At 43.2% G+C, this 12,855-nt stretch overlaps 2 protein-coding genes across 2 annotated transcripts in view; both read left to right on the top strand.

Annotated features, from left to right (window-relative positions):
* Nucleotides 1-3,146: 3,146 nt before the first annotated feature.
* Nucleotides 3,147-9,278, top strand: hsd11b2 (hydroxysteroid (11-beta) dehydrogenase 2). The gene is made up of 5 exons (XM_060071331.1): nt 3,147-3,506; nt 6,280-6,492; nt 7,137-7,322; nt 7,576-7,713; nt 8,131-9,278. The coding sequence occupies exons 1-5, from the start codon at nt 3,230-3,232 to the stop codon at nt 8,550-8,552; spliced, it is 1,236 nt and encodes a 411-aa protein (XP_059927314.1). The 5' UTR covers nt 3,147-3,229; the 3' UTR covers nt 8,553-9,278.
* Nucleotides 9,279-9,812: 534 nt separating this feature from the next.
* Nucleotides 9,813-12,855, top strand: part of zdhhc1 (zinc finger DHHC-type containing 1) — an 8,508-nt gene continuing 5,465 nt past the window's right edge. The window contains exons 1-3 of the mRNA XM_060071541.1: nt 9,813-10,630; nt 11,422-11,597; nt 12,447-12,548. Coding sequence (XP_059927524.1) covers nt 10,415-10,630; nt 11,422-11,597; nt 12,447-12,548 — 494 coding nt within the window. The 5' untranslated portion in view covers nt 9,813-10,414. The remainder of the gene's footprint in view (nt 10,631-11,421; nt 11,598-12,446; nt 12,549-12,855) is intronic.

Raw genomic sequence — 12,855 nt, 5'->3', positions numbered from 1 at the left:
GTTTGAAGGGGTGTTGCCGGGCGTGGGATACAGTTGAGACTGGGCAGCTCAGTCGCAGGGACCGAGGCAGCTGTGTGCTGTGAGCTTCATGAGCAGAGGTTGGAAGTAAACTAGTAGGTCTACAAATACTTTGTGACTGTACTTAAGTACAGTTTTACAGTTTTCCTTTGTTTTACTTCTCACACATTACAGACAATTTTTTCCTTTCCTTTGACTACTTTTGTTAGAAACTGCATCATCTCTGCGGAACTATCACGCGATAACGACAACTTTAAACATTCCCCATCCATGACATAAGGTCATGGATGGGGAATGTCTTGTCTTGATGGTTCAGTTTCATCCATCCTCACTCGCTATTGATTCTCAGATAGACGCCATTTCTCTGCGGGGAAGTCTCCCTCCCGTCCCCGTCTTCTACATCATTTCCCTCTTGTTACATCTGTCATGCGTGATATGCACCGATTGATGCCATCCATTTATGTTGAGATCGGTCTTGAAGCGGGGAAGAAATCGATAAATCGATGAAAAATATAAATATATATAGATCATTCCCCTCAAATGCATTCAAATAAAAGTTAGGATGTAGGGAATAAAAGTACAAAGTTGTAATAAAGAATAAATACTCAAGTAATGCATCGATACCTGAAAGCTGTACTGTAAGTTCAGTATCGAAAGTATCAGTATCAAAGTATTTGCAAACACTGACCGATGGATACGTAAAGTGATTGTCTTTTCTATATTTTGCCTCTGTCAGGCCCATTTAGGTTGAAATCTGTCTTGATATTGGGAAGGCGTGCAATGATGCAAAATATAATAAAATAATAAAAAATAATACCCCTCAGGTGGATTTAAAAGTAAAGAAACAAGCTTGTTTGGAAAATGTTACTTTACCACAAGTTACTTCCCACTTCTGCTATTGATGCATATCACGCATGGCAGACGTAACAAAATGAAAATGTCATAAAAGACGGAGACGAGAGGGAGATTTCCATGGAGACTTCGCCGCGGAAAATGGCGGCCATGGCAGGACCATATCGTAGCAAGTGAGTTTTGATGAAAGTTAAACAGCAAACATTGGATACGAGGCAGAGCAATGACAAGATATTCCCCATCCATAGCCACATTTAAAAATGAATCAAAAAAAAAAATCAATCACAGTGAATTTGTCATCTCTAAGAACGATTCTTGGCAAATGTGTTGAGTCTTGTGCAAACCTAAACGGATTTTGGGAGTCCTGAAGAGATGAGGGAATTTCTAACAAAAAAGAGTTTAAGGCTTAATCAGACCAGAAGTGGGTTCTGGTTTTGATCATAATGTTTTGAATTCTGTTGCTGACATTGAAAATGTATTGCACATTGGAGCGAAGTTAATGTTCCTTTATATCAGTTTATTGTTTATTTTATTTGAAGTTTGGTTTAACTTTTAAGTCACTTTTACTTAATAAAGAAGTTGAATCAGTACTTTTAGACAAGTATCTGTAATTCTACTTGGGTAAAGAATATGTGTACTTCTGCCACTACTGTTAATGAGTAACTGTATTTATATACTCCTGTCTGTTGCCCCCCCCCCCACAGTGAGAGTGTGGGTGAGGCGCTTAATGAGTAACCTACTATTCTGTATATACTCCTGTCTGTTGTCTCCCACACAGTAAGACTGTTGGTGATGAGCTTAATGAGTAACTAACTATATATACTCCTGTCTGTTGTCTCCCCCACAGGGAGACTGTTGGTGAGGATCTTAATGAGTAACTAACGATATATACTCCTCTCTGTTCTTCTCTCTCCCAAAGGAACAGAACATTTCTGATACCCGGGCATGACAGACAAAGACATTATGTAACTCTGTCTGGATTTGGGTTAAAAGAAGGCGTTGTAAGGGGGATTCAGGCACTCTGTGTCTTACCTCCAAGGGAATATATATTTTTTTTTTTAAAAACTATACATTTGGAGATTAGACACCATCAAAGCTTAACTCATGGAAGGTGGATACATGAAGTCTGCCAGGAGATTAGATTCCCCGTTGATGGAGTCTAGATGCTGGTAGTGGCGGGTGACTATAGATGGGGACCCTGTCCCATGAGAACACCATCTAATTTCTTTAAAACAGAGACGATGAGAATGACGTATCCATGAGAAGTAGAAGGGTCATTTAGTTTTCCAGATTAAACTTTTGTTTAAACTACATTTAAAAATAAAATCTGTCATCTTTGCCTGTCTTTTTGCTAAAAATCGTATCTTTTACACACACACACACACACACACACACATACACACACACACACACACTGTTTGAGGATGGGTTCTCTCCCTGCAAAGCCACTTAGGGTTAATTTTGTACTGTATTTTATTAGTTGTATTGTCAAATGGGCAGGGGTATAACTATTAAAAGATAAATCACAAACTGGTTATTGTAATCAATGAAGCCAGGACCAAAAGTGGATGTATTCCTGTAAAGCTCGGTAAAAAGTATAGGTTGGCAGTATTCCTGTTTTAAATAACACCCAAATCAATCTGTAGAAAATAGACAATATACCATTAGGGATATAAACTTAATACCAAAAGAACCATAGACAATGTGTACGTGTTCGTCATTAAGTTGTCGTAGGCTGATTCACGGGTCATGATCTTGTCCTTGGTGGTGGTGCAAAATTGTGGTGCAAAATTTATTTCACATGAACATTAGATATTTCCTAAGTTCCTTAAAAACAATGGGAAAAAATTAATACAGATTTGTGTGTGTGTGCCTTAGTGTTTGTGTGTGTGTGAGAATCTGTTGGTTGCAGTGGTTGTGCGAGTGTGTTTGTGAGCGTCTGTGTGTGTGCACGTGTCTGGGTGTGTGTGTGTGTGGGTGTGTGAGGTCATTGTGTGTGTTAAGTGATGTGTGTGTGTGTGTGTGTGTGTGTGTGTGTGTGTGTGTGTGTGTGTGTGTGTGTGTGTGTGTGTGTGTGTGTGTGTGTGTGTGTGTGTGTGTGTGTGTGTGTGTGTGTTGTGCGTCTGCGTTTGCATGTCTTTGTGTTGAAAGTGCTTTGCAAGTCTTAGTAGTAGTGATGTGGGCGGGTCAGAGGGGGGTGTAATCGTTTCCATTGGCTGGAGACAGAGGCCTTAGCCCTGCCCCCCCGGGCTCTATATAAACATAGACAGCAGCTCCCCCTTGCTTTCCGTCTCAACAATGTTGCAGTGGTGAGAAACCGGCACTTCCCCGACCGCCACCTGGACTGATCTAGAGGAGGATGGAGGAGCGCGGGCTGTCGCTGTGGATCTACGTAGGAGTGCTGGCCCTGATGCTGATGGGGGCTTTGCAGAGGCTTCTGCCCCTGCACCTCAGCAGCCGGCCCGCCCTGGTGGCCCGGCTCTGGGCCTCTGTGCTGACGGAGTGGCTGGGGCCCTTCTGGACGGCCGCCCTGCTGATCGTCTCTCTGACCCTGGGGCTGGCCTGGTGGCTCCGCCCAGCCCGGGTCTCAGGGGTCGCCCGCCTGGCCCCCGAGGGCAGGGCCGTCTGCATCACAGGTCAGTCTAACCCCCAGACAACGAGCCCTACCGCTAGGCCTAACCCCTAGCCCTAGCCTAGGCCCCCAGACCAACGCTGACCCCTAACCCCAGACCAACCCTGACCCCTACCCTGACCCCTACCTCCAGACCAACCCTGACCCCTACCTCCAGACCAACCCTGACCCCTACCCTGACCCCTACCTCCAGACCAACCCTGACCCCTACCCTGACCCCTACCCTGACCCCTACCCCCAGACCAACCCTGACCCCTACCTAGTCTAGACCAACCCTGACCCCTACCTCTTGCCCTAACCTCTACCTCTAGCCCTAACCCTGACCCCGACCTAGTCTAGACCAACCCTAACCCTAACCCTCTTACCTTAGCCCCCTAACTTAAACCTAGCCCACCAACTCAACCTCTTGGGTTAATGCTGTGTCTGAATGCTTTGCTCTTTTACTATGTGTGTGTGTGTGTGTGTGTGTGTGTGTGTGTGTGTGTGTGTGTGTGTGTGTGTGTGTGTGTGTGTGTGTGTGTGTTTGTCTGCGTGTGTCTGTTGTGTGTGTGTGTGTGTGTGTGTGTGTGTGTGTGTGTGTGTGTGTGTGTGTGTGTGTGTGTGTGTGTGTGTGTGTGTGTGTGTGTGTGTGTGTGTGTGTGTGTGCGAGTTTGTGAGTGCTCTGTTAGAATGCTAGAATGCTTTGCTAGAGCAAGTTCAGTAATTGATATTGTGGTTTTAGGTTAACAGTCCCAACTTGAGATTCATTGAAAAGCACATGACCCCAACAAACATTCACTGTTAGGATACACAGACTAGTCCCTGGTCCAAAAAGGTTGTCATGCTCGTGTTCAAACTAGTGTTGTCATGCTATGTATAGCATGTTCAAAGTTCAGTAATCTTGGCTTCCACCTTGTTTGAGTGAACAGGATTGTATTGGTCCATGTGTTGTGAGAAGGTCTCTTCTGAGAACTCACTGTGTTTGAGTCCAAAACGTCTCTATATATGGCCTTAATGTATCTGTGTATTAATAACTTTATATCTAGCTCAAATATGTTGTGAGTGTCTTTAAATCTGCTTTCAATATATTTGATGTGAATTTTATTATTATACACATTCTTCTTTGGATCGGATATCTAATAATAATAACATTATCATTATTAATAATAAAAGTAGTAATAATAATAATAATAACAATATGAATATATGGTTATATGGTGAAAGTATCACATTATATTAAAGGACATAGAAAGCAGTTGTTCTGTTTCAGTGTCAGTTCGAGGGTCTGGTAATGTATGTCTGAACTATACTCTATTTTTGTAAATATGAGAAAATTCATCTATAAGTGAAATATTAAATTTATTACAATGATTGTGAGTAATTGTTGCATGAATAATAATTGTCATATGCATATGATAATTATTGTCATGGCTATTATTATTGTAATTATTCTTATAATTCATATCATCATAAAAGCTTGGGATGTTTGGGTTAGTGTTACTTAGTTTGCATGATATAAGGGTGAGGGTTAAGTTTAAGGGATAAAGGTGACGGCAAGAGTGTTAGGGTTAAGTGGTTCGGTTGAGGCCTAGAGGTGAGGTCTAGGGTAAGGTTCATTTAGAATAAGCTGTTTGCATGCAACCATGTGCAGGTCTATTATTCAAAAGATTACCTCGGCTTCTCCTTGTCCAATAAGAACTTCGGAATATGTTGTTACCATGCAAACATGTGCTGGTCTGTTACTCAGAATATTCTCTGGGCTTCTCTTAGGGCATTCTGTTAGTAACACGGTACTATGTTCTATAGTCTGTTAGTAACATGTTACTATGGTCTATAGTCTGTTAGTAACATGTTACTATGGTCTATAGTCTGTTAGTACTGTGGAACTGAACAGCATGTCAGTACTAAGTAGTTACATAGTAGTTACATCATGGTACTATGTTCTATAGTCTGTTAGTAATCTGGTACTATGTTATATAGTGTGTTAGTAACATGGTACTATGTACTGTGGAACTGAACAGCATGTCAGTACTACTATTCTCTTAAGTGGTCCTGAACATAGCAGCTTGTTAGTACCTTGACCGTTTCCTTGGACCTCCGCCCACTAGCAGATGTGCTGAACTGGGAACCCTCCATGCACTTTCTGACTACATTCGGCCATGTTTGTTTTCTTGTTCGGAGGCCACGGTTGGAGGGCTTCACTATTGCATAAGACTTTTTCCAGTCCAACCTCACTTGTCTCACAGTTTCACAGTGCCAAGTCCATCTCTCTCCCAATCCCCCAGTGCTCACTATTTCCTGCTTCACTGTAGTGTACTCTTCAGAGCTTCTAGGTATACTGTCCTACCCCAGTACTTCTAGGTATACTATGTCCTAACACAGTACTTCTGGGTATAGTGTCCTAACACAGTGCTCCTAGATATACTTTCCTCCATAAGTCCTCCTAGATATAATGTCCTGCAGTTCTCCTAAACAATATTTCTTCCTACTCCCCGATCTACTGTATTCCTACTTCTAGATCTACTTTTCTCATACAGTTCTCCTAGATATACTGTCCTCCCATAGAACTCCTAGATATACTATCCCCCTATTCCAAGATATTCTGTCCTGCTACATTACTCTTAGATATAATGTCCTCCTACATTACTCCTAGATATGTCTTCCTACAGTGCTCAAAGATATATTTACCCTAGTTGCTTAACCAGTCTTAATACTAACCTCTGCAGCGTTTTGTTCTTCTTACCATAACTACGGCTAATGAGGTTATTAATGAGTGTGATGATGTGTGTATCCTCTAGGCTGCGACAGCGGCTTTGGGAAGGCTTCAGCCAAGCGTCTGGACGCGCTGGGGTTCAAGGTGTTTGCTACGGTGATGGACCAGTCAGGGGAAGGGGCCATGGAGCTGAGAAGTGCGTGTTCCTCCAGGCTGAGCCTGCTGCAGGTGGACATCACTCGCCCTGAACAGGTCCAACAGATGCTGCTGGCCATCAAGACAGAGCTGGGCCTGAAAGGTGAGGGGTTAAAGGGTTAGGGTCGGGTGGAAAGGGTAAGGGTTTAAGGGTTATGGTTACAGCGTTAGGGTCAGAGGGATAGAGGGTTAGGGTCAGAGGGTTGCAGGGTTAGGGACAGAGGGTAATGGTCAGAGGGTTACAGGGTTACAAGGTTATTAGGGTTTGAGGTTTAGGGTCAGAGGATTCGGGTTCAGTTTTAGAGTTGGAGGGTTGCTAGCCGAGCATGGTATTTAGCTGATGGGTGTCCTTAACACCTTTTACGTACTCTGAAATCCAACAGTTAGAAAATGGATGATGATAAGGTAAAAATAATAAAGATACAAATGATAACAATAATTGTGTTATAATCTAGCACTAACAGCATTTTGTTTATTGTTAAATTCACTTTTAAGAAGTGTCTTGGAAAAAGCTTCAGCTATATAAACGTGATGGCATGTAAGGCTTTAAAATGAAGAGGAGAGACTGCCCTCTGGTGGTCAGTGGAGGTGATGCAGCAGAGCTGTTTCAGAACTGTTTTACACAGTACCTAGTGCCACAGTAACAACATAGTACCATGTACTAAACACAGTCATGTTGTGCTGTGTGTGTTTCTGTGTGATTGTGTGTCTGTGTGCATGCGTGTGTGCGTGTGTCTGTGTGTGTAGGTCTATGGGGTTTAGTAAACAATGCAGGAGTGTGTGTCAACTTCGGGGATGCAGAGCTTTCCCTGATGTCAACGTACCGCCGCTGCATGGAGGTCAACTTCTTCGGCAGTCTGAGCGTCACTAAGACCCTCCTCCCTCTCCTCCGCCGGAGCAGGGGCCGCATCGTGACCGTATCTAGCCCTGCAGGTATGGACGGACAGATATAGGGGCTGAAGAGGTGTGCATTATTATCAATTATATGATCGAATTGTTAAATATTCAGGTTACCAAGTTTAAGGCCCAAACTTGGATTTTGGGTCTTACCTATGGGGATTTGGGGAGCAACTAATTTGTGGGTGTAATTAACGAGAAACTTTTTTTCGTAACTAGCCTATTGGTCTTCGGTGTGTAACTTATTCATGGGTTTTTGTTTAACTAACTTGACGGTTCTGTGGTTTAGGGGATCAGCCCTTCCCCTGTCTAGCAGCTTACGGTGCGTCTAAAGCAGCACTCAACCTCTTAACTAACACCCTCCGCCATGAGCTGGAGCCCTGGGGGGTCCAAGTGTCCACCATCCTGCCTTCCTCATATAGGACAGGTAAAACCCTCAGCAACCCAACGTCCACATTCACTAACCCAACTATCACACTAACCTACCCAACTATCACACTCACTAACCCAACCATCACACAACGCTAACACAGGCAAAATTGGCTAACAGGCGATAGTTAGATAGATAGTTTAGCTAGTATAGCTAGTAAGTTACTGATAGTGATATCTGGGGATAGTTGCGGTGATAGTCAGTGATGGTTAGTTATAGCTAGTGATAGTTTGGGACAGTTAGCTAGTAATTTAAAGCTAGTTATTGTTAGACAGTGAATATGATAGTTACTGATAGCTTTTGATAGTTAGTGAGTAGTGATAGTTACTGACAGATTGCGATAGTAAGTGAATCGTGATAGTAAGTGCGACTAACTAGGGTTAGTACAGAAGTAATCCCAGCTGTGTCTTGCAGGTCAGTCGGGTAACGAGCTCTACTGGGGGAGGCAGCAGGACCACCTTCTCCTCAACCTCGGTCCCGCTCTGCTGGAGGAATACGGGCAGGACTACTTGGCCGAGACAAGAGAGCTGTTCCAGGAACATGCCAGGAATGCTGCGGAGGACCTGAGCCCTGTGGTGAATGCAATCGTCCAGGCTCTGCTCTCCCCTCAGCCCCGCGTGCGCTACTACGCTGGGCCTGGAGTGGGCTTCATGTACTTCCTCTCTAGCTACCTTCCATACAGCGTCAGTGACACATTCCTCCAGAAACTGTTTGTTAAGAAGAAGTTGATGCCTCAGGCTCTTAGGAGGCACTCAGGGCTTGGTCTACAAGCCGGTGTCAACAACAACAACAACAACAACAACAACAACAATGAGGAGGAGAAATCAGAACAGTAGCCTGTTTGCCAGTTTGGCTTCATCCAGAAAGTGGAGGGAATTGATGGGTTGCTGAAAGGATCATGGAAATGTTTGTTTTGCTGTAGTGATACTGTCCCTATTGCAACCATCTCTTGAATCACCGGGACATGTACAGACAGACTTATAATATTGTTAGCCCTAACCCACCCAGCATGAAAACACTGGCATGTGTAAATATATCTGACAATAAAGATATGTCGATGTGGGTATAATGTGCCTTGAACATAGATCATATTCACATTTCCGCCCATTTATTTGATAACATAGATGATTCTTTTTTTTACTTATTCACACATTAAGCACTTTGCAGGCCTACGCTATTATTATTACTATTACTATTATTACATGTATTATTGTTTTTTTTGTTATTCTCCTTGTTATTTTTGTTGTTCATCATCGTATTCATATTTGCAAGTGGTTAATGGCGACTGCAACTATTAAATCACAAAATCTGAATTTAGAACCCTGTTTTGCGACGATTGTATATACTTCTGTAGTCCGGTGTCCGGGTAGGTTGGGTTGATTTTTGGGGGGCTAATCAATCAAACTGGACTATTTAAACCTCAGCTGTTGTAAAGCCGTGAGATTTATCCCTCACTTAAACTGTGAATTTTTAAATATATATGATTTGACTAAATTTCATGTTCCCAAATATTCCCTTGTTCATGTCCCTACATTATTTGATTAAAGTGACTTTGTACAATAGTGGCGCTGTGTGTGCTATCCAAAAATAAAGTGCTAATTTAAATTATTTCAGAGGAAAATTAGACTTAGAAAACACTCACCCTCCACCTCATCCCTAACTCTCCACCTCAAGCTGGTGTGTAGTGAGCGTTCTGGCACCGATTGGCTGCCGTGCATCACCCAAGTGGGTGCTACATATTGGTGGTGGTTAGTGAGGTCCCCCCTTCACTTTAGGCGTCTTTGAGTGTTATTAATTATTATTATTCTTCATGTTTAACCTCTGTTTTCCTTTTATTCCTAGTCTGTTTTACATAGTTTTGAATGATGACTATATGCTCTGTAAGGTGACCTTGGGTGTCTTGAAAGGCGCCTCTAAATTAAATGTATTATTATTATTATTATTATTATTATTATTACTTAAAAACCCTTAGAAACACTTGAAAAAAACACATTACACATTTCATGACGATCGTAATCATTGCCAGTTTCAAGGCGAACTTGGTAGTTTCCTTAACGCCCATAGAGCCTGAACGCAACATAAATCGTTTAGCCAATCAGCAACCAGCCCCAGCCCGGTTCGTTGCCACGGAAACAGTACACAGACGCTAGAGACGCTAGCCTGTTAGCATTCTTGTTGGCGCTAACTAACTATCATCACAAAATAACCATACTAGCTAACGCTAATAACTAAGGTTACTAATTTAGCTATATTTACACCTTCAAAATATTTATCTCACGCGTATCGATTAGAACGGGCTGGTCAGAATAGCATCGATCAGAGGGACATTCTGATTCCTCCAGCTAGCGGCAACGGATCAGGTTATTCTGAGTTTATCTATAACGTTGCTCATCATCAATACTATATATCGATAACGATCATCAAGAGTTATTATTATTACGGCGACGTTGCGATCATGACGGCGGCGAGGATACAGCTTCGCTATTTATGGATCTAAAGATATATCCCTATATATATTGATATTGATATAGAAATCGATGTATATAGAACCATAGAGATATATCTACCAATATATGCATACATATATATAGGCTGATGGATAGGGGCATAGATCGTATAGGCATGATATAATAGGGTGGTGACGAAGGGCCATGCGGTGGTGGGTGGAAGAGGTCTTGGTTTGGCTGAAGGGAAAGAGATGGATGTGTGCAGTAGGAACCCCAACCGAACCTCCCCAGTAAGCGAAGCAGGTGGAGGTGACCAAGTGCCTCTGTGTTCCCGGACCAATGGGTGGAGCTGGCCACCCCACCCTCTCCAGCTGCTGGCCTGGCTGCTCTACCTCTTCTTTGCCATCACCAGCCTGGGAATTTTCATCCCTCTGCTACCTCCACACTGGCTGCCGGCTGGCTACATCGTATCCTTCAAGGAGCTAGGAGCTAGGACACATTAGGAGCTAGGATACATTGTATGCTCTAAGGTAAGGCGCAAGGACACCTTGTATCCTTAAAGGAGCTAGTACACATTGTATTCTTTAGGTGAGGAGCCAACAAGCTAGGACACATCATTTCCTTCAAGGAGATAGATGATGGGACACCATGGTATCCTTAAGGGTAAGGAGCTAGGATACATTGCATCCTTTGAGGAGCTAGGACACATTGTATTCTTAAATGTAAGGACCTATAGGACACATTGTGTCCTTTTAGGAGCTAGGACACATTGTATTGTAAAGGTAAGGACCAAGGACGCATTGTGTACTTTTAGGAGCTAGGACACATTGTATTCTTAAAGGTAAGGACCTAGGACCCATTGTATCCTTTTAGGAGCTAGGACACATTGTAATGTAAAGGTAAGGACCCAGGACTGATTGTATCCTTTTAGGAGCTAGGGGCTAGGACACATTGTTGTGGTAAGGGTAAGGAGCAAGGACGCATTGTATCCTTTCAGGAGCTAGGACACTTTGTAATGCTAAAGGTAAAGAGCTAGGACACATTGTTGAAGGAAGAGGTGGAGGGAGGAGATGGAGGGAGGTGATGGAGGGAGTTGATGGAGGGAGGTGGCGGAAGGAGGACATGGCAGGAGGGTTGATAGATGAAGAGGGAGGTAGGTCGGAGGGATCAATCCTGAGTTGCCTTCCGGTGTGCTGTGAGTGAAGGAGGATGGAGGTAGGGCTGCTTTGGTTCTGTTTCATCCTAAGCTGCCTTCCAGTGTACAGGCATCATGTTGGTCGGCCACCTGTGTGTTCACGTGATGGCGGTCTCGCTGGATCCAGCGGATCAGAACGTGAGGAGGAAGACCACCAGCGGTCCTGTGCCTGTCTTTGACCGGTCCAGACACGCCCACGTGATCGAGAACTGCCACTGCTACCTCTGTCAGGTGGACGTGTGAGTAGAGAATGGCCCACACAATCTCATTTGCTCTAATTTGAAAATGTGTTACAATGCAAGGAAAGGATATTCACTTTAAAGGGTAAACAAACCCAGTTTATGAAAACTATAGCCTATTAACTCTCAAGTAAGATGGACAAGATGTCATTTATTACTATAAATTAATGTCCAGCCATATTTGTCTAAATCTGACTCGCGCTATACTAGCCGCACTATATAGCTTAGCCTTGACAAATGTACGCAAGGTTCAAAGTCTTGATTGTTAGTCCTGTAGAAATCTTGTGATGCAATGCCCCAGATTAATTTGATTAGTTAACCGCACTGGGATTTTTTAAAAGACTTTGGACTGTCGTTAAATCTGAGCTGCTCTCTTGGACCGGATTTTGTAAAGATTTTATATTCCTGAAGTGTGTGCTTGTCATAAGAGCCATACATGTTCAATATTTATAACATCATCTTGTCAAGAAAAACACCCCCATACTAAAGTATCGATTGTGATCTTAACTCAACCCTATCGTGGATTTACAGCCTTTGGCTCATAATAATTACCCAATCCTAAATACTAACTCGATGTGATTCTTCTTGTAGCACTTGATGTGTTTCTGGTAATACTCGTGGCTGTTATGCTACTGCAGTGGCTCTGTTATCAGAACACAGTGGTTCTGTGGTGGTCATTTCTAAGGGCGGCATGTAGCTCAGGAGGACGAGCGGGTCGGCTGGAAACCGCAATATTGTAAAGCGCTTTGGTTGGCCTCTGGTTACAAGAATAGTGCTTTATAAATGCAGTCCATTTACCATCCACGTGCCATCCATTTCTGATGTTGTAACCATCGTTCTGTGTTGCAGCGGTCCCAAGTCGAAGCACTGCAGCTCGTGTAACAAATGTGTTGCGAGCTTCGACCATCACTGCAGGTGGCTCAACAACTGTGTGGGGAGAAGGAATTACAAGTGAGTAGCAGACTACTGTAATAACTACGATTATGTCTGTAATGACTTCAAACCACCGTAGTAAATACTGTTCTAGCTAACCAGCCTAACCAGAGCCTCCCTCTGTCCAGAGTCGAATTCTCCCTAACCATGCTAACCAAAACCTACTTGCAGGCATTCTTGAGTGCATGTGATTTGTTTTCTAATATCGTTTCTTAATCGTGTGTGGTGAAATGTGTTGGAATGTAAATCTTATGCAGTGTATCAATTGCATTTCGGACCAACTGTTGAAATTTTAGCCCTCAAATAATTCCAACTCTCTGTCCAG

Source organism: Gadus macrocephalus, chromosome 14, assembly GCF_031168955.1.
Source record: "Gadus macrocephalus chromosome 14, ASM3116895v1".
In the NCBI taxonomy this organism is placed as follows: domain Eukaryota; kingdom Metazoa; phylum Chordata; class Actinopteri; order Gadiformes; family Gadidae; genus Gadus; species Gadus macrocephalus.
This window is presented reverse-complemented; position numbering and strand designations above follow the sequence as displayed.